The sequence below is a fragment of the Pimephales promelas genome, chromosome 16, assembly GCF_988280905.1.
Source record: "Pimephales promelas chromosome 16, fPimPro1.hap1.1, whole genome shotgun sequence".
NCBI lineage: Eukaryota > Metazoa > Chordata > Actinopteri > Cypriniformes > Leuciscidae > Pimephales > Pimephales promelas.
Window position 1 is genome coordinate 5,909,910 of NC_142784.1, and position 23,815 is coordinate 5,933,724.

The window sequence follows — 23,815 nt, forward strand, 5'->3', positions numbered from 1 at the left end:
AACAAACAGATGCTGCATTAATAGTGTTAATTATTTTACCTCTTTAAACTGCAAGTATTAATCACGCAAATGAATATTTCCCAGCCTAACAACAATATATTACTCATCCTTATGACTACACTGTCATGATGAAAATGTAGATCAATAGTGTTCACATTTGTAAACAGATGAGGCAAAGTTTTCAGTGCTACTGCCACACACGCGCTGTACCACAATAAGAGCACATCACAGGTTTGTCCCGGTGATTCATGGACCTCTGACAACTGGTGACCGACCACAGACTGACCCAACAGGCTCTGAGACCACCAGTCCCGACTTGATGAGGTGCAAATGACCCAACCACACACATGCAACTCTCAACACTCGACCCTGAGGGTTTCCTCTCGCTCCCACAACATAAACACATACACACTTTCTCACATTACACACTCAAACACACCTTCTCACATATCAGCATATGACAATCTAAGAGTTTCTTTGTGAACGCGGCTGCCACACTGCATGCGTGTGGGGTTTGGTCGGGCCACCCTGTCCTGACATCGTAAGCATGTTTAACACAAGCACATACACAGCTGTTAAAGGAGTAGTTCACTTAAAAAACTAAAAACTTTTGCTGATAATTTACTCACCCCCATGTCATCCAAGAATTCATCCATTCGAAAAGAAATTAAGGTTTTTGATGAAAACTTTCGAGGATTTTCTCCATATAATGGACTTCAATGGGAACCAAACGGTTCAAGGTCCAAATGAGAGTTTCAGTGCAGCTTCAAAGGGCTTTAAACGACACCAGACGATGAATAAGGGTCTTATCAAGCGAAACGATCGCTCTTTTAATAAAAAAAAATTAAAGACTCTCCTGTTCAAACTCGTTCATCAAAACGAACAAATCTTTTTTTCGAGTCACGCATCGCAGTACAGAGCAAGGCGAGCATTTGTGCTTATAAAACTTAAACTTTTTTTATTTATTTATTAAATGAGCGATCGTTTCGTTAGATAAGACCCTTATTCATCGTCTGGTGTCGTTTAAAGCCCTTTGAACAGTTTGCACTGAAATTCTCATTTGGACCTTGAACCGTTTGGTTCCCATTGAAGTCCATTAAATGGAGAAAATCCTGGAATGTTTTCCATCAAAAACCTTCATTTCTTTTCGACTGAAGAAAGAAAGACATGGACATCTTGGATGACATGGGGGTGAGTAAATTATCAGCAAACGTTTTTTTTTTTTTTAAAGTGAACTACTCCTTTATTAGAGCTACGAAACCTGAGCATGAGTATGAGCACTGTGTGACCGGATAGTGTAATGCAACTCTAGAAATAAGAGTTTGGCTCAACAGCTTCACAGTCAAAAACTGGTCAAAGAAAATATAGGATTATTATTCTTACATGGTTTTTATGTTATTGAAGCAATAATGTATAATTTGTATTAGTTGTCTTCATCTGAGGGGACAGTTGAGGAGAGACAGGATGTAACTGGGATTGGGAAAGGACCACAAGTTGGGATTTAAACTGCTATTGTTGAAATGCTGTTGTCCACAAGGATATGGCAATATTACTTCATTATTAACTTTATTAACTTTATCAACTAACATACTTTATTAACATTCTCAATGATGCCATGCATGTTCATTTGAGAACGATGTTGCTAATGTACTGTACAGTAGGATTGGTCAGTAGTCTATTAATGATGTGGGGTTTAGAGAAGTGTCAAAAAACTAAAAGTGCATATTATAGAATATGAAAATAAAACCTTTAAATGTGCAATGCAGTCCTTGGCTAGCACAACACCATTTACAGAGGGGGGAATGGACGTCAATCATCTCTTAATTGAATAACGCACAGGAAAAGGCAAGAGTGTTTGGAGAAATGGTCCAGCTGTAGACACTGGTCAATAACATGTCTGAATATTGAGAGTGAACACAGGTGAACGAAGGAAGGATAGTTTGTTGAACTCAACGACCATGTCTTTTCAAAAGAACAACTTTAACTTTGCAGTGATGAAAAAATCAATAAAACAGTAATTGCTTGGCATGACGAGGAGGAGGCTGGTGTCCAGGCGGATTAGGCGTTTTTTGGGTTCAGTGGGCCAGTCGACGCTAAAGGTCTCTGCGTGATAATTAAATCTTCTCACTCTGATTTTCTGCCAATTTTATTTCCCTGGGGTCCACAATACTGATTCACTGCTCATAAGCCAGGCATAACTAATAACTGGAGTATGGAAAATACTTGCTTTGAATGAGAGAAAGATATGCAAACATATTTTACTTCAAATGTTACAGCTACATAATGCTTACAATGATGAATTTCACTGTGTTTACTGTGTTTTAGCATGAAGATTTTAGACACAATAAACATTCAATAACTAATGACTGGTTTACAAACTAGGAAGGAAGTGTGCCCTAAAGGGAAATAAGAAATACATTGGATTTTCTTAATTAAACATGTAATATCCTACACTGTAAGCAATGTTTGGACATGGAGTGTTTGAAAACGCCTTCAGTGTTTTAGACACTATGGGCCAGATTTACTAAACAGGCCAAATTGGTATAAGACCGCAATCCTGACCTTATACATTCTTACACAATGCAAGCTGCAACTATACAATTATCAACAATTTCCAGACACTTTTCAGCTGGTCTGGCTGGGAAAACTATCCTTGATCAGTCATCTATGGAAGCTTGTTTCCGCCACAGAATGAAAAATAAAAAAGGTAATTGTGACTTTTTATCTCACAATTCGGACTTTATTTCTCAGAATTGCGAGATGTAGAAGTCACAATTAGCCTTTCGCCGAGCCCCGCCCCCCTTAGTTACTGCTGCTACCTCCGTCAAACAAATGGTCAAACACGGGCAGCGCGACAGATTGCCATGACGGCAAAGGGTATTCCCGTGCGTGTCAGTGACCTTTTTTTGAGCAATACCTCCGCGATATCAAGCAAGATCGAAGCAAAAGGGGTTACGGTATGCGGTGGAGGGATTTATTCCAAATATAAAATTAAGAAATGAATGAGACACGACTACTATTGATGCTAATGCTTAACAGTCTCAAGAAAAATCAGAAAAACCCCATGACCATGCTAAGTTACCTCAAATGCAACCAGCACAGCCTTGAAGATTTTATAAACTGGTTCAGTGGCTAATTGTTTGGAGTTCGAAATATATAATTTGCGCTGCATATTTATTCATTTTGCCTCCGATACAGGAGTACACGTTCGCTTTAACAAGCAGGTTGTTCATTACCACAGCAACCGATTGCGTGTCATGCTGAATGCTTTTTTCGTGTTTAAAAAGTAACTAACGTTATGCATAAGAGACGGAAAGAGGCAGAGAACCATACGTTATTTAAGGTTATTTCTATTCGTTACGATATTGATATATGAACTGATGTCATGTAAGCTCCATGCTTTCCCCGTTGCGAACGTCCTCTAAACTGTAGTCTACGGTGCTGCACTGCTAACTTAGCTGTCTGCTGCTCATTTTCCCAGAGAATATCATGGTATGTTAACAACAACCCTTTAGAAAATGTAAGTCCTTTGTGGATCCTCTTGATTTCTCCGTGCTTCTTTGACTAATCTCAGTCGCACGCACGCTGCACGCGAGACGAGTTAACCATGTTCGACACATTTAACTGAAATTGGGGCGTCCACACTGTTTAATACATCTTAGGCACCGCTCGCGTTGTGTTTTGGGCTTTGGAAAGGGAAAAAACACAACTTCTCCAGACAATCTCTCGGGGTATCATGTGTCCGATTTACAAACGCCGTGGGCGCACCGCTTACTGTTTGACGGAACAGCTCACACAGTAACGGTTGCTATGATGTGTGATTGGACAATGGCCATTTTGTGGGAGGGGCCGGCGAAAGGTCAATTGCGTGATACTGTATAAAGCCGCAATTGTATGTTATAAAGTCAGAATTGCGAGATTTAAACTATTCTGAGAGGGAAAAAAGTTTTTTTCCCCCTTTGGCCTGATAAGTCGCAATTGCGAGTTTATATCTCACAATTCTGAGAAAAGATGTCATAATTTTGACATATAAACTCGCAATTATGTGTTATAAAGTCAAAATTGCGAGATGTAAACTCGCAATTGTGAGAAAAAAGTCAGAATTGTGAGATAAAATGAGATAAAATCTTTTTTTCTCAGAATTGCAACTTTATATCACACAATTCTGACTTTATATCTCATAATTCTGACTTTATAACACGCAATTCTGACTTTATATATCATAAGTCGGACTTTACAGTTTATCTCACAATTCTGACTTTATATCTCGCAATTCTGACTTTATATCTCGCAATTCTGACTTTATATCTCGCAATTCTGACTTTATATCTCGCAATCTGACTTTATATCTCGCAATTCTGACTTTATATCTCGCAATTCTGACTTCATAACACGCAATTGCGACTATATCTCACAATTGTGACTTCATATGTCTCAACTCTGACTTTATATCTCGCAATTCTGACTTTATATCTCGCAATTCTGACTTTAACACGCAATTGCGACTATATCTCACAATTGTGACTTTATTTCTCACAATTCTGGCTTCATATCTCACAATTCTGACTTTATATCTCGCAATTCTGTCTTCATATCTCACAATTCTGGCTTCATATCTCACAATTCTGACTTTATATCTCGCAGTTCTGACTTTATATCACGCAATTCTGACTTTATACCTTGCAATTCTGACTTTATAACACGCAATAGCGACTATATCTCACAATTGTGACTTTATTTCTCACAATTCTGGCTCCATATCTCCCAATTCTGACTTTATATCTCACAATTCTGACTTTATATCTCACAATTCTGACTTTATATCTCTCAATTCTGAATTTATATCTCACAATTCTGACTTTATATCTCGCAATTCTGACTTTATATCTCGCAATTCTGACTATATCTCACAATTGTGACTTTATTTCTCACAATTCTGGCTTCATATCTCGTAATTGTGAGATAAAAAGTCTCAATTATTTATTTATTTTTTTTATTCAGTGGCGGGAACAAGCTTCCATAGTCATCACAGCTGAGAAGGGCTGTCAATATTGTGTAATAAAAAAGAAAATAATTCTTGATAATTTCAAGATCAAGAAATAAGGATTTATGCCGATATTGAAACGTACGACATTTCCAAACTTTTGAAAGTATATTACAGTATAACTTATGGAGCACAGAATAAAGTGACTGTTCAAAATGGCAAAGTAATCATACAAATAATCATAGAAATACCATGTGGAGTCAAGCTCTGCGATACAGAGAAGTGTCTCATTTAGTAGGTGGCGCATTTCAAAGCGTATCCATTAAAGAGCAGGTGGAGTTGGGACAATTAAATCATTTAGGCCAGTGTGAGCCCCCCTCAGCAGGCTCTGGTCCCAGGGTCAACTGCTTGCAGACCCTCATTTACACAGCATTCGTATTCATGACAGCAGAGCGCTAAATATTTAACAACAGTCTTGCAGGAGTTACATTGTTAAGCTCACAGGTCAAATCATTTGATTTATAAAGAGATCACCTTACTCTCTATTACCCCCCTATATCGTGGACAACAAGTCATCCGGTAGGTTTGCACGAGACCGTAACTGTGCTGCAAGTTATCATCTGGATTTGAACTCAAGAGCAACATTTGAAATGCTATGAAATATTGCTCTGATGATATTTTCTTCTCTGAGGGAGTTATTCAGAAATATTTAAAAGAAGCCTTACAGAAATGATTACCTCAATAAGCTGTTAAATTCCACACATTAATAGAAATTATGTAAATATGTGTGTATGTGCAATAATAATATATTAACACAAAGTAAAAAACAATGTATTATAATTCGACTTAAAAAAGGGATAATTAAGCAATATTTTTCATATTTATACACCATTAACCAGATATGCCCTATCTAATTAAGTTTACACTGGGGGACTGAGAAATTAAGCCTATTGACCGTCTGATTTTCATTCTCACACACACAGGCTTGTTCAGCACTACGACAGACACCTCTTGTGAATGACAACACAGCTTGTTATAGTGAGATTAGAAATGAATGGATACGGGGGTCAGTCTCTCTCTGTGTGTGTCTGTGTGTGTGTAGGGGAGTTAGATTTCATCTAAATGTTTAATGGTAGTATCATTCTCCAAGACACACACACACACACCAGCAAAGATGACCCGCACGACACAGCATAATTAAGGAAAGTCTTTGGCTTTGCCATGGTGAAAGAGCAAGCTGCTGTAATGATACGGGTTAAACGCTGTTATACGGCTCATTAAAATATATGATCTGCATGGATACGGACAGAATGCAGGTCTGTGTCGGAGGAAACAGTTACAGACTGAAGGGCTCAGCAGTGATTTCAATATGAAAAGAAAAAGAGAAATGTCCGTCAATACCATAGAAGAACTATTTTGGGTTCCCCAAAGAACCTTTCTGTTAATTAAAAGATTTTAATTAAACATTTCTTAAAAGAACAACATTTTTTTCTTAGTGTGAAGAACATTTTAATAATCTAAAGAACCTTTTTCCACTATGAACAACCTTTCGTGTAATGAAAAGGTTCCATGGATGTTAAAGGATCTAAATTGAACCAGCAATGCCAATAATGAATCTATATTTTTTAGAGTTTCCATCTAAAAAGCTTTTATGCACCTATCGGCCGAATAAAGCTATTATTTATGCTCGTTTAAAAACAGCCGTACTGTGTGTGTGAAGACAATCTCTCGTGTTGAATTTAGGGCAAGTCAATGCAACAATAACGAGTTAACAGTTAAAGAATAGTGACGTTAATTCCGGCTTTATTTGACCCTGTGAATCACCTGTAGTTGTTGCCAGATCTACGGTTTTCCCATTATATGAAGCGCCTCCTGTACAATAATCACAAAAGCTTTTTGCTCTGTTTCCTCTGATAAGAAACTCAAATTCTGTGCATTTTATCACGAAATTCAAACAATCAATGGCGTTCTGACGCTCTCAAATGTGACGTGACAGATCGCTGTAGCGCCGCCAGCTCGGAGCCTTCAATACTTCAATACAAATGAAATCTAGAAAATCATGCATGAATATCAGAAGGTATGTAAAAAGATACAGAACAACTTAGAGAAATCTGTATCATGTGTCATGTAATCACTCAATCAGTGTTTTAACCGTAGCTCGTGAACAATATCACGTAACGTTCATCTCAGGAAAGTTCACAGTTCGTTAGTTAGCTATGAAAACATTAGAGAAGAGATTATTTACTGTTAATTATATGTATGTTTGAATAAATGTGGCCTATACAAACATTTAAGAGCAGTTGACTACATTGCAAAAAATAAAACCGTAATTATTTTTACTTTAAAAAACGGCAGCTGTGGTCGCCAGAACTTTACCGATAAAATACGATAGGAACGTTAATGGTTTTACAGACTTAACTTAAAATTTACAGTAATAAACCGTATTTCATTATTTGATAAAATGTTGATTTACCAACCTTTTGAACAATTGATCTGTTTTGTACCATTGTAGTACACTGACAACCAACAATCATCACAGCAGAGAGAAGAGTTACATGAGCAATCCAAGCTCATCAGAAGTAGTCTTCCATAACCCTAAAACCGTATTCTGGACAAATGTGGGCAAAATAGTTTTGATTTATTTTTTAAAAATACTTCCCTTGATCTGAGCGCTACAAGACTTGGCTACCTTTTTTGGCTACTAAGTTTGCCTCCTGAACACACACATTTTTTTTTTGACTCAATTCTACAATGTTAAAGTGCTCATTAATCTTGTATTGGGACAAAAATGGGCACCCATAGAAATGAATGGGAAAAACTGTAATTTAGAGCATTCTAAAATAAGCCAAAACAAGACATCAGATGACAGCAAAGTCACTTTATTTTTAGGTTTTAGCTCTAAGAACTTATTGGAATGATTTTGTAAAGTAGTTAAAAAATAAAAAATATAAAACATAAAAATAAGCATCATTTACATAGAAAATATGGTACTTTTTGAAGTAAATAAATTCAAAAATACCCCCAAAATAAAAAAAAAAACACCATAAATGGATAGACAAAACTTTATCGAAGACAGTGATATAACATTTATAAAAAATAAAAATTAGGATCACACCTGAGTCCTCTGTGCCCAAATTTGTCCACAATTACAGGATTAAGGGCTATAAAGTGAATACGGTTTGAGGGCTACGAAGGTTAATACTAATATAAAGAAGCTGCACAGTGTCATTCACACAAACATTAAACACACACGAAATAAAATAAAAATTGCAATAAACATGAATTTAACAACATTAAATGTAACATAAAACCCTAATGTACATAACTGATTAGAAAAAAAAAAACAAGAAACTATGAGGAACCATAATTATTTCAACAAAAATAAATAAAAAGTTGTACATAGGGAATCTTTCACTGAAAAAAACATTTTTTCACTGTAAATTATACAATGAGTTGTTCTTTTTCACTTTCAAAAACTGTAAATTTAACGGTCACGATTATTTTTTACAGTGAGCTCTGTTGTTAATTTTACCCTCTAATATTATAGTATTGAACCAAATGAGAGGGTTCCCTGTACACTGTAAAAAATATTTTAAAGATTTGTTATCACAACATATTTTCTTTTGTCAAATCAACTTTATAATAATTCATTTAGTTGAGATAACTTATTATTTTGAGTTTCTGATGGTTAAATTCATCTACTTCATTGTATTAACTCACTTTTTCCAGTTCAATGAACTTAACATTTTAAGGCAACCCAGGTTACATTTTTAAGTTAAACCAACAATATTTTTTTACAGTGTAGTAATCACAACATTTTTTCTTTTGTCAAATCAACTTAAATAATTTATTTAGTTCAGATAACAAATAATTTTGAGTTTTTGATGGTTAAATTAATCTCCTTCATTGTATTAACTCACTTTTTCCAGTTCAATGAACTTAAAATTTTAAGGCAACCAGGTTACTTACTTTTTTAAGTTAAACCATCAATATTTCTTTACAGTGCATCATTTGCAGCATTATTTCAGAGATTTTTTTTATCCTTAAGAAAAATCCAACTATCGATATCGGTCGATATCATTCAGAATAACCAGATATCGGTATCGGTGGAGAAATTTAGTATCGGTGCATCTCCACTTGTATGATTTAATTTTATAAAGTAGGAAGCACGTTGTGTGAAACCCCCTCTAAAACGATTAGCATGAGTATGAGTGTGTTTTGATATCATGTGCTGTGTTATCCTCTGTAGATTTCCACTGCTCATCTGGATTGTAGCTGTGGAGTGAAGTTGGCGAGCCCCTGAGGGAAGTGTGCGCAGGCCCTGTTCATCCTGAAGAATGGAGATTAAAGCCAGACCAAAGCCTGCCCTGCGCTCACGATGTCACTTCCAGATCACGCGGACAGAGATTGAGTGTCGGCAGCAAAAGACACGTTCAAAAGACTGTAATTGTGACTATTTTTGTACATTACAAATGCGGGGTTGGAGGTGGTGTTGAGAGCCTTCCAGCGCTAGGCAGGAAGAATGTGTTACTTCATAAGTTTAAGAGAGAAATGAAAGTGTTTTGGGAGGGGGGAGAAGTCAATTAATTCCAAAGGGTGAGATTACAGCGTGAACTCTGCTTAAGAAAATCACTCGACTGCGAGCCACACACTGTAGCCTGGAGCCACGCATGTGCAATTTACCAGTGCTGGAATCTGGATGCAGTAATGGAAACAGGGATCAATGCAGAATTAACTGGAAGTGAGAGAGTCGGGAGATGAGCTGAAATGATGAAAAGCTGCACTGATATGATTTTTAACATTATTCTCTATTTCTAATGAACTGAGTGTAACAAAAACCTTTCAGTGTGTTTGATATGGCTGACGTTGATGTCATGCAAACGGTCCTCGTTAATTTACTTTAGGGGCAGCGTATGTCAAATGTTAACACACTTGCATAGGAATATGACCGTCATAAGCATAAAGCCTATTCACACTAAAGGGGATGTGAAAGTTACAGAGAAAATTGTTTCCAAAATTATTCAGTCAAGAAGAGTATGATGCAATTTTTCGTCAAATACTAAGTGGGGGGGAGGGGGATATCAGACACAATCCAATAATTAAAATTAGATTTAAATGTTTGAAAATGATTTCAGCTGGCGTTATTTTATTATGTGGGAAGAAAGAGAGCATGGAGTGACGCAAGAGACAGGAAATATGCGACCTGGTGGTAAAACAGTCAAACAAACAGTTTAACACCAATAAAGGTACGCTCACATTTACTGTTTAGCTCAGTCATGTCTATAGGAATCCGTGTGATTGGGAATCTAGCTTGGAGGCGAAATTTTCACGTCGGTCACATCATGTATTGACTGTGTTGACCAAAACAAAAAGTGCTGTACTGTACATCACTGTACAACTGATAATAGTAGGGCTGTGTATCACCAACAATGTCACGATACGATACAGATCACGATACTAAAAAGCCACAATACGATACGCATCACGATACTAAAGCCACGATAGGACACGCATCACGATACTAAAGCCACGATACGCATCACGATACTAAAGCCACGATACGATTCGCATCACAATACTAAAGCCACGATACGATACGCATCACGATACTAAATCCACGATATGATACGCATCACGATACTAAAGCCACGATACGATACGCATCACAATACTAAAGCCACGATACGATACGCATCACAATACTAAAGCCACGATACGATTCGCATCACGATACTAAATCCACGATACGATACGCATCACAATACTAAAGCCACGATACGATTCGCATCACAATACTAAAGCCACGATACGATAAGCATCACGATACTAAATCCACGATATGATACGCATCACAATACTAAAGCCACGATACGATACGCATCACAATACTAAAGCCACGATACGATTCGCATCACGATACTAAATCCACGATACGATACGCATCACAATACTAAAGCCACGATACGATTCGCATCACAATACTAAAGCCACGATACGATAAGCATCACGATACTAAATCCACGATACGATACGCATCACAATACTAAATCCACAATATGATACGCATCACGATACTAAATCCACGATACGATACGCATCACAATACTAAATCCACGATATGATACGCATCACGATACTAAATCCACGATACGATTCGCATCACGATACTAAATCCACGATACGATACGCATCACAATACTAAAGCCACGATACGATTTGCATCACAATACTAAAGCCACGATACGATAAGCATCACGATACTAAATCCACGATATGATACGCATCACGATACTAAAGCCACGATACGCATCACGATACTAAAGCCACGATACGATTCGCATCACAATTCTAAAGCCACGATACGATACGCATCACGATACTAAAGCCACGATACGATATGCATCACGATACTCACTTTTAATGTGTATCACGATACTAAAGCCACGATACGATATGCATCACGATACTAAAGCCACGATACGATATGCATCACGATACTAAATCCACGATATGATACGCATCACGATACTAAAGCCACGATACGCATCACGATACTAAAGCCACGATACGATTCGCATCACAATACTAAAGCCACGATACGATACGCATCACGATACTAAAGCCACGATACGATACGCATCACGATACTCACTTTTCGTGTGTATCACGATACTAAAGCCACGACACGATAGGCATCACGATACTAAAGCCGCGATAAGGTACGCATCACGATACTAAAGCCACGATACGATATGCATCACGATACTAAAGCCACGATAAGGTACGCATCACGATACTAAAGCCACGATACGATATGCATCACGATACTCACTTTTCGTGTGTATCACAATACTAAAGCCACGATACGATATGCATCACGATACTAAAGCCACGATACGATATGCATCACGATACTAAAGCCACGATACGATACGCATCACGATATGGATCACTTTGGAATTTAAATTTGTTTTGAGCTGAGTTTAGTAACAGCGTTATAACAGTTGTGATAACTGAAAAACAATTTAGTTTTTATTATCAAAAAAAAAACAATGAGTTAAATATATAAAAATGCTGAGAATGGCTCTTCCTTCTGCTTTTAAAGTCTGCCTTAATAACTGAAATGACAATTATAGTGACACTAAAGCATGTATACACTGCTCAATGACTAAACAAAACTATAAAAGCAAAAATGGTAACAACTTAAATTTAACTTAGTTTTCTCAAACTCTTTTAAATGCCAAGTGTTTAACAATTTGGTCTTAAGTGTTGAAATGTGCGCCAAACAAAGTAATTTCTTCTATGTTGAAATCATTTTAGATTATTAAATTTTCCCATTTTTATGCAGAAACAAAAATGCATAAAATTTTATAAAAACTGCATAAATGCATATTAAGATTTATCATTTGTGTGGATTTATTTTCTAACACAAAATACATGCTAAAGTGAATCAGTGTTTACGGGAATTGTCCCGCATTATTAGTGGGAGAGCTATAACATGATGTGGTTCAGATAACATCATATTTTGAGTTTCTGATTATTAAATCAATCTCCATTGTATTAACTCAATTTTTCAATTTCAATGAACTTAAAGTTTTAAGGCAACCAGGTTATTTCATTTTAAATGAAAGTTAAACCAACAAAAGTGCAGGGGCTCATGACGATATATCACTGTATCGATATTGAGCACAGCCCTAGATAATAGACAGAGGACCTTTTTGCCAACTCCGACTAGGGTTGTAACGGTATACCGGTATGGCGGTTTATCGCGATATTGACATGTATGATTATCATATCGTGCACATTTGCTTATCCGCGGTAAAAAAAAAAAAAGAATTCACCTGCACTGCCGCATGCAACTTCTTTCAGTTTGACTGCTTACTCCATATCCGTACAGCGCTGAAAATGTCCGAGACAGAGGCTGCGAATCTCTATCTCCCGCCGAAAAAATAAATAAAATCTGCAGCATGGGAATATTTTGTAACTTATATCCGAAAAAACGATCGTGGTGTTGTCCTTGAAGATGGATATCCAGTTTGCAAGATATGTGGACGAAGAGTGGCTGCAAAAGGAGTAAACACGTCGAACATGTTCTCCCATATTCAGGAACACCATCCCTCCGTGAAGATAAAGGTTATTCATAACTTTTATAACTTAAGGCCATATTATTTCTGTCATGCTGAGGGAATCCCGGTCTGTCAAAAAGACGCACACATGCGTCTTTTTGCGTTACAAAACAGATGACACGTAAAATGTGCGATTTAAAAAGATAGATGGATGAATAAAGCAAAATATAGCTGTGCAGTAGCCTAAATCAAATCGCGATGTGCGTGTCTGTGAATATACAACGCAAAAAGACTGGTGTGCAAGCCCCTTCTATATTCAGCGCGTCTCTGTATGAATGAGCAGCGCCGTTTCGTCTAGTTAGTAGATCTAGTACACACTCAAGTACGCATGACGCTCGTGGTTTTTAAAGCTGTCTCAGCCACTACGAAGACGTGAACACATGAACATATCTAGACAGAGAACACTTAATGTGCACTTTATAATTATTTTTTTTAAAGAATAATCATCAAATACACTGACTGAAACTCATAGGTGTTCAGTACAACCTGGAAAAAAAGTTTGGTTTAGCCTATGACTAAAATATATTATATTGTGTATAGTTTTTTGTCCATGTTTTAATTTATTAAACTTCTCTTGTGTAGACAAACTAAAGTTGTTACATTTTGTCTGATTGCATTCTCAAAAATACATTTTGGATTCAATCACAGAAGTTATTTCAGACAACCCAGAATTTCTGAGGAAATAAATATACATTTCATAAAGACTCTATTGAAAAAAACTTTGTTACAATAAACCATGTTCAACCAAAAACAATATCTGTTTTTATTCATTGAAGGGCCATTGTAGCTGATGATGATTATAATAATGATAGTTTAATATCGTATACTGTGAAACCGTGAAACCGTGATATTTTCTGAGACGATTATCATACCGTGAAAATCTCATACCGTTGCAACCCTAACTCCGACCCATTGTGATATCTGTGAGGGGAAATCTTTCACCCACATGTGAAATTCATAATTGCATAGATTCCAACTGAAATGAGTGGATTTCGACCCATAACCAATGGTAAATATGGCTGCACCTTTACATAATGAAAGATAGTGTGCATATGAATGAAAAGCTAGTCGTGCAACATATCTCTCACCTTAGTTTGAGGTTACATTTTTTTTCTCACCTTCCTCCTTTATTGTCTTTTCTTCTTTAATATTTTCCTTTGCTTTCAGCACTTCATCAGTTTTAGCTGAAATAAAAAAAGAGAATATTGCAAGTTATAAGTTATAAACAGACCATTTAATATATAATTAAGAAGCCCTTTACACTATAATGTCTCTCTGCAAATGTACACTCCTCCCGGCACGTCTTTAAGTCTTAAGCACACACTTATTAAATAATTTTTCAGCATGCTAATTAAAAGCCTGCGAGAAATCCTTATGCTGTGGAAACAGTTTGTGTACATAGTCTTATGGCAATTCATTTAGTCTGTTGACTCGCTTCTCTCCTGCCCTCCAAATAATGAAGACGTTAGCTGAGATGAAGACATATAGTGAGCAGTGAAGGGGGACTATCAATACAGCCTGTAAATTAATTACACCTCTGTTCCCGCACGTAATTTATTCTAAAGCGTTCATGTCTCCCAGGAGCAATTTGCCTTTATTGCTGTTTCACTCGCTGATGAGAGGAGTCATGCAAAATTGAGTCCCTCATAGCATTACCTTCTATGAGTTTCAACTTTGAAGTAAAAGGAGACGGGAGGGTAATCATAGTCATTATGAGAAGCAAATTGCCATGTTTAGACCAAATCAGCTGGATAACATGATTGTTTGACCAACACAACCATTTTAACAAATAAGTCCAGTATGACATATTTTATGTTTTCATATTTGATTTTTTTTCTTCCACACTCTAGTGCTCCACGAATCAGGTGTATTTTACTCTTCTCCAAGCTCAATGGATACCAATATCAATTGATCAATAAATACCGTTTTGTGGCTCTTTAATCCGTCAGACAGATAGATCACTGTAGTCTCAGCTAAAGCATGAATGAACATCAGAAGGAATGCGGTTTCAACCACGGAAATACGCCAATATTCACCGTTTCTCAAGTTCAAATCCACTGAATTTAATCTACTAACTCTACTGACTGCTTTGTTGGATAAAATGGCGGATTATGATTGGCCCCTGCGGAGGGTGAAATAACCTTTTATCTGTAAATATTTGATATCTTATCTATATATGGGACTGGACAACTTTATTATTCTGCCATATATGGGGTTTTTAAAGGGATACTCCACATTTTACAACTCCCTCAGAGGTAAACAGTTGAGTCTTACCATTTTCAAATCCATTCAGCCAATGTTCTGATATTTAGAAGAATATCAGTAACAGTTTCTGGCCCCATTGAAAAAATATATACTATGGAAGTCAATGGGACCAGAAACTGTCTGGTTACTAAAGCTTAAAGCTGCAGACAACAAACCGCAGTGCAGGCTTAGAAAAACAGAACGCGATCATCTGTTGGCGTAGATGCTAACTTCGTTATCCTTATTGTAATCGTTCTTGGTGTGAACGGGTCATAAGATCCACCAGATTTATTTAGTGTCGCCCGCGCCTGCATTTCTTGATGTATTAGGAGCCGAAGCTGATAGCACAGCAACTATCCGCAGTAGAAAGCTAAAGACTTTCACTTCATCTACACTTAATTCCAGTTTGGCTGGCAGGATGGATAATGGAGCCTCCACTGAAATTCAATTGTGATTATATGTGTAATTGCAGCTTCGGGCCCCTAGAGTCATGTAGGAATGCAGGACTATGTTTCATTGAAATGATCACACAGAAACAAATCCATCCGCCTCCTTCATCCAGTGGGCTGATTAGCAGCGATGGCTCGTTAGAATCCAATGCAATAACGCAAACATCAGAGAGAGAGATGGCCGGGGCCCATTATCAGTGATTGATGGAGGGGTAGTGTGTTGTACGAACACGGGGGCTCAGAGGGGCCCACTATTTAGATTGAATAAAGAGCTCGGGTTTATCAGGTTTATCCACTACAGTAGAGCCACATGCAGAACCTACTCGACTTCACCCACTTTCTGTCCCTATTTACGCAGCAGCAATTCATTGATACAACACTGCCAACTGAAGGAGCTTACTGGCTCCCGAAATAACATTAAGCAGACACGTGAGATAGCATATTGAATTCAAGCGTGTGCCGGCGCAATCCGTGCGGGAGTGTCTAACAGATGCCATGTAAAACCATGACAGATGAGGTGTTGAAGGGTGCGACACGAGGTCCAGGGTTCGTTTGGGCAAAGTTTGAACTCAAAGGAAGAACTGAGATGCATAAAAATGCTATTTGAATGGATCATGGAGTAAACAAAGTGTGTGGGTGGAGGATGCACATACAAACAAACACCATGACAATGCTGTGATGGAGAGAAGGTAAAAAGGAAAGGATGAAATAATGGGGATAATCGTCAACTATCGGGAAATGCGCACAGTAGAAGAAACTTAAAGGGACCTATTACGCTTTTAAAGCTTTCTTTAGTGTCTAGTGTTCAGTTTCAATTGACCCTATTATCCATGTTTGGAAGAACAAACACCACTCACCATGAAATCAAAATGGACAATTCTGTTGTTTTTTAAAATATATATATTTTTTATGTAATATTGCAGTTATTAATTATTATAAAAGTTTTATAGCCTGGCATGCCAGACCAACATCAAGATGTTAGGTCTGGGAACTCATCATTGACGGTGCTCAATCCGAGGGGCGGGATAAACGCTTGTCTTTCAAATTCTCTCTGCACGCAATTGGATAGCGCTACAACCAATCAGAGCAACGAAGAAGGTGACGACTGAGTCCCATGAATTTTCCCACCAGCAGAGCAAGTTGATATATTAAACTTTAACCGTATCCAGTCGGCAAAACTGGATTTAAAAAAAATGACTCAAGTGCCGTTCTTTGTTCTGGTTTCAAAGAAAAGCTTAAGTTCAAATCATCCAGAGTAGCGGTCAAAGCCGTATCGGAAGAGAGCTGTTTGCCAGCAGCAGCCATTCTTTAGCCCGCCCGCCGACTCAATACACGATGTGATTGGCCTGACCAGAGTTTGGTTTTCCAGCTAAAATGTCTAGAGTTGCTAGACCACACTGCCTGTGAAATAATTTTTGCTGCCGCTAGGCTGCGTCTAGATTTCTAGGCTAAATGATTTATCCATTTTTCTTTAATCTCGTCTCGTAATCTTGAATCAGAATAATTCCAATCTCTTCTCTTCTCGACGCTTTTTCTCTGTTTATGATGATGAGTCACGCCTAGACATGTGCCGGTATTCGGTAATGCGATAAATCGCGGTAATGAATATGCACGATATTGTTATCGCGGGCTCTTCAAAATATCGTGAAAAATAATAGATTCGAATTTAGACTTTTAGAGCGCGCATTAGCTGCTTATTTTCCTTCAACCACTCAAACACTGCGTGCTGCGCAGAACACGCGCGCACTCTGATGTAAACAATCCCCACATGAATAAGCACTGTGTGCATGCGACAGTGCGCACTAGTCTAATGTAAACAATCCTCACATGGAGTAGAAGCATGACGGAACGCTCCCGACGATTTATCCCCGCAGGGCTGCCAACTCTCACACATTCCGCTTTAGACTCAAGCTTGACTTTCAGACAGGACGTGGAATACGCGCGCGACGTGCAGGGATGTTTTGTTGATGCGCCGACCTGCATCGACCACGCCGGTGTTAAAGTTCAAAATAGTTAAACTTTTTATTTGTAAAATGGCAAATCGCGTTGTATCTGAAGGGCAACGTTGAACCAAGCGGCCAGCGTCGCGCATTCCGCGTCCTGTCTGAAAGGCGCTTAACGCAATTGACACTTTTCACACGCTCTCCCACAGAGAAAAATCACAGAGCAAAGAGGACACTGACACCGACAGACTAGACAGAGCAGGTTACTTTTGATATGAAAGTTGTTATTGATAAATTGAAGTTGATAAATCAGCTCATAGGTTCTGATCACAGATCGTTGCTCCTCAGTTCAAGTAAACCGATCATCATGTTACTTTCGTTTTTATTTAAAGATACAGTATAACTTACCGAAAGGTATATTTACTTATACATAATAACGATCAATCAGTGTTTTCAAACACGGAAAGAGGTCAGTAACACTGCAGGAGAACAGTTGTGTCACAAAACGTTACATTTACCTCAGGAAAGCCATTTAATGACCAGTACAGAGTATTTTGCTAAATATTATATTTAATTTCTCTCTGTATGTTTACAGCATTATGTGAGTTTTTTTTTTCTTGAGAAACATTAACAGACTGGGGCCTACCTAATATTTATCCAAATGAGTCAATATTGAATAAAGACTGAAATCAAATCCAAGAATTTAATTGAATAATACAAACAGTAACCTACCAGTCATTGTAACATGTTGTCACTAAACTTTAAACAATTTGGTTTAGTTACCATATGTTTTGAAAATCACAATTACACATTGTGATACAAGTTAAGTTTTTTTTTAGAGACCCACAATGCATCTGTTTTTCTTGAGCATTAAAATATAATTTCATTAAAATATCGTGATAATACCGTATACCGTGATAAAAGCTCAATCAATTAACCGCAGCATGAAAATTTGATACCGGCACATGCCTAGTCACGCCGGTACTGGGCTACTCCGCAGCGGTACGGCCCGAAACCGTCTAAAAGAGTCCCACTATAGAGTTGAGGTAAAAAGTACCGACTTTGGTACCAAACGTACCAAATTGTAGCCAATCGCAGACATATCCGGTGAGTGCATGAACAAAATGCCCAATCAGAGGTGTTTACGATTCTGCTAAACAGCACTCAAAGTGTCACATTTTTAAACTTTCGGTAGTTTTTGACAACTCGATCCCAATATAAACAGTATTTTTTAATACACATTTAAAAATTAAATCCGCATACAATCTACATTTTCTTATTTCCTTTCACAGAAGTCAAACAGATCTTTTTAAAATGAAAAAAAAAAAAAAACTATTTCAAAAAAAGTATATATATAGTATATCACAACATATAATTTTCAGTTTAACTTGAGTCAGGGTTGGGAGGACAGCCACATCCTAACAGACAGTACTCTACACATTTAATTTAGTGTATATTTAGCTTAACATTTCAAATGATATTTTGTAAGTAGATATATTTACTGTGGAAATGCAATTTGGACTAATTCTGCCGAATGGCCTATAAACACATCCTGAAGACATACAGCAAGGGGAGATATATTGTACAATCATACACAATGCTGCATGAGAGGGATTGCACGTCTATAACAGACAAGAATCCTCTAAGGACACGCAAGGCTCACATTGTCTCCCTCCTTAAAACAAACCCTAAAATCGAAAGACTCCAAACCCGTGCAGAATCCTCATCTCCAGCCTCGGGCCTCTCAGTAACAGCACACAAGAGCCATAATAATCCTCTGTGATTAATTACTCTGGCCTTAATCTCTTACAGCGCTGGTGTGGAGGAAAGAAGAGCACAAAGGAGTAAGAAAACCACCCGTAGCTGCAGAACAGCACAGCTCAGATTCAGACGGCATACCTGCGTCCCTCTCCAGAGAAATCTGCCCTGGTGAGTTTAATGAACGCTGAGGATGCGCTTACAGTGCTGCGGCTATAGTGTGTTTAATAGGGGTGTAACGGTTCAAAATTCTCAAGGTTCGGTGGAAAAGGACTACTGTAAGAACATAAGAACAAATAATCTAACTGAAAGCAATAGCACAAATAAACACAAAGACACAAATAAAATAAACAGTGCTTTTCTGGTATCCAACAGTATAGTTTCCAGGTACAGACATTGAATAAAGTAATCAGATGTAAAATAAGACTGCATAATCACAACTGTATAATTTATATAAATATTATTAGTTATTTCGTTGTCGACTAACTTTAAAAACACATGTCGTAGGAAAGTTAGGCTGCTGTCACTTTAAGAAATACAGCACAATCCAGTACACTGACACTACACATGGGTTGTCTTTCTCAACCGTTCATGCAAGGCATAACCACATGTTTGATAAGATGCTCACCAAGATGGGCATGTTGACATACTTTTTGTCAAAGCGTTATATGGATGGGGCGTCAGATCTGAGATGAACCGCCGGGCAAGTGTTGTGGAGAATGGTACGGTGCCTTTAATATCACAATTTCAATTTCAACTGGTCACCTTTTTATCACGCTCCATATATATATTATGTAAATGCCATTAAACAAGAATAAGGTGTAGTTTGCTTTTTATTTGAAGCACAATTATACAGTATATATAAAAAAATATAAATCTAAAAGAAAATTTAAAAATTCAAAAGTGCTGTTTTTTTACATTGTTCAAGTTAACACAAATTTCACAATTTGATTCAATATTGATTATTTTGGATATCAATATGGTGCATATATTTGGCAAAATGCTCCTCTTTAGAGTTAATTTTTCTAGCTGACTAACGAGTTTATGGTCACTGGATATGTTTTTTTTCTGAGGTAAATGTGACGTTACACGACATTGTTTACAAGTGTTTTACTGACGTCTTTCCACGGTTGAAACACTGATTGAGCGATTCCATGTGAAAGATACTTTGTGAAAGATCTGAGGCTTTGTTTCATATCAATAGTAACAAAGCACAAAGATTATGGATACGCGCTACAATGTTCTATTCATTCATCATCTAAAAACAGCATTGCCCAACGGTTTGTAAAAATGAGAATCGATTAAAATCGAGAAATTTTTTACGTAGCCCTAGTTCAAGTAGCCAATATTTTTTAAAGTTTCTTCGTCGTCTGTTTTCTTGCGTTTATTTAGCTAATTCTGCTGATAGCCGTAACTGATTCTCACGCTGGTGCTCAGGTGACAGGTCGCAATTTTTTTCAATCACACAGCACAGAGCATTTTAGTCCTACAGGAATATCTGAACCACAGCCAATCAGAGGCAAAGACCCGCCCAATCTCTATCTCTGATTGGTTTAGACCACGATATGATCCAAGGAGAACAAAAGACTCGTTTGTGGAGAGTCAACGGATGCGATCATGCGAGAACGTTAAGTGCACTGGTGCGACCTTGGAAAAACTGTTGTCGCACCCTTACAAATTTTGGTCGCATGTGCATCCAAATTGGCACTATAACAAATTGGCATTCGCACTATAGAGCCCTGGTTCGATATTCTACTGAGAACCGTTTCATATGAAAACTACAATTTAAACTATGCAATACTGTTCATAATTTTGTGAAGAGGCATACACTCTAAACAATGCAGGGTTGTTTTAAACCAAAATTTGCGTCAAATATGGACAAACCCAAATGTTGGGTTAATAATGTAATTTACCCAACTTCAACTTTCACTTTCAACTGTACATTTTTAACCCAACATTTGGGTTTGTCCATATTTGACCCAAATTTGGGTTGAAACAACCCAGCATTTTTTAGAGTGTAAAAAGGTGAAGCACCATATGTACAGCAGCAAGAGCAGGTTTTCTTGTTTTGTGTGTGTAAAAAATAAATAGTATTTTACAGACATGGAGACTTGTGACTTGGTGACTTGGACTCGAGTCGACTCGAGTCGCTATTTTTATGACTTGTGACTTGACTTGACAAAAAATAAAATACTTGAGACTTGACTCGGACTTGGGAGTTAAAGACTCAGGACTTGACTTGACTTGAGACACGATGACTTGAATGACTTGAGTGTTAATCACATCATGTTTTCAGTTTGAATATAAAATATATAAATTATGTAAAAAAAATAAAGTTGATCCAGCTGGAGCGCAGGCTGAGAATAGCGCTGTCATGACTGGATCACGAGATCATCAGTCATGCCCTCTCGTAGTACCTTACGCACACCACGCCCACTTACATCAGATACCACATCAACATGTCAGCCGGAGGGATACCGAGGGTCGTCGCGTTCGGCTTCAAGAATTTCTCAAAACAAGATGGCAAAAGAATAGCGCTTTGCAAGACATGCAACGTTAAGATCGCGGACAGCCAGACGACAACCTCCAATTTCGTCCGTCATTTGAAGAGCCATTCTGCCCAGTAAGTGCTTGTCAATTTGTTAATGTTATCTGGTTAGCTCGTTCGTAGTTAGCTAGCTAATGTAAGTTAAAGGAGAACTCCGGCGCAAAATTACACATTACCTAGTCAACCGTTATCTGAGATTTGTTTTCATGATTGCCGAATGTAAATAGTTGTATCTATAAAAACAGTTTAGCCTATAATGCTAGTATAACGCTAGTATATAGGGCATAGAGTAATGACAAATAAAACTCGCTTGTTATTACCACAAGGCTCAAAATAGCCCCACACTATTAAGGGTAAACATAATAAGGGTCCCTACATTCAAAACGAAGCATTGAGAACTTTGTCAGTGTCCATACAGTTTAATAAGAAGATATTTTATGCACACAGTCAACTTCGCGAATACAGGAAGAAGCTCAGGGAATTCAGTTTTCCTGTAGGAACCCCTAGCAATACTGCCCTACAAAGGCAAAGCGCAGTAACTACACATTTGGTCAAAAATGAGTTAAGACTTGTAATGGGCTTTATGACATGTGTTCTGTCTTGTGAAAAAATATCTGGGTTAAATTATGTCCCATTTCGGAGAGGCATTACCACATAATCTACCCAAAACATGTTTTACTGGCTGGTATAAAAACTTTAAAGACGTTTTTCTCTCTGTTTCTTTGTTTGTGTAGTTACTGCACTTTGCCTTTGTAGCAACCTATAACGTTCCGGAGGGAGGATTTCTACAACTTGCTTGAACATTTCCATTTTATTCTGAACACAAATTTTAAACACACACCAGTCAACAATAAATCAGGTTTATATTAATATATTTTCTTAAATGCATTTTAAATAATAAAAATAAACTAAAAATTTATTTTTATCAAACTTGACTGGGAGTAATTACTGGGAGTAAGTGAGTAATGTCTAATGCTTTTTGAAAACTTAAGGCTTTTTTCATAAAACAAGTCGGGACATCATCTCATTTTTGTATACATTTTTATTTCTTTAAATTAGTAAGCTAGTAAATGAATGCGTCATTGTACCCAAATGCACTTCCGAATGCGCCTCTGTCCATTTCAAACCAAACTGATGCCCATAGATGCACGTTTAGAAGAGTTTCAATTGCATGGGAGGGAGTAGCCAGCTAGCTCTCTGTTTTGTTTGAACATCAACAGAAGTGATGTTACCCCGCCATTGCTGATACATTTAAAACATTTCAAACACACTGTTGGCAGAAGTGAAAAATAAATAATTTTATTAAGTTACAATTTTGTTTGATTCCATGATGTATTTTACTGAACATGGGTATTTACAATGCAAATCCAAATTATTGTAATTTACTGGCAAATACTTTTCTTGTCTTTTCACTTTATTAAGATCAGATTCTGCATGTAAAATTAAAATAATAAGGTGACTGGACTTGCACTTGACTTGACCTACTACAAGACTTGACTTGACATAGCCTGTGACTTGACTTGACTTGACTTGCCCCCCCAAAAAATACTTGGGACTTACTTGAGACTTGCACATGTGTGACTTGGTCCCATCTCTGGTATTTTACTAAAAGTTATAATTGTTCCGTAATGTCAGAGCAGCTCAGCTACTTTCAGAAGAACAGTTTTACTTCCGAAGAACAGCAGCGCAGTGTTACCAAAAAAAACAACATTTATTTTCTGTCCCACTGAGCTGCACATGCAGCTTTACACAAGAGGTCAGGG

The 23,815-nt window shown here is 37.4% G+C and overlaps 1 protein-coding gene across 1 annotated transcript in view; it reads right to left on the reverse strand.

Moving 5' to 3' along the window:
* The window catches only part of LOC120494960 (serine/Arginine-related protein 53-like), a gene marked incomplete at its 5' end in the record, with an annotated part of 82,928 nt that overhangs the window by 21,722 nt on the left and 37,391 nt on the right, over window positions 1-23,815 (reverse strand). Inside the window, one exon of the mRNA XM_089121622.1 lies at window positions 14,229-14,294. Coding sequence (XP_088977748.1) covers window positions 14,229-14,294 — 66 coding nt within the window. The remainder of the gene's footprint in view (window positions 1-14,228; window positions 14,295-23,815) is intronic.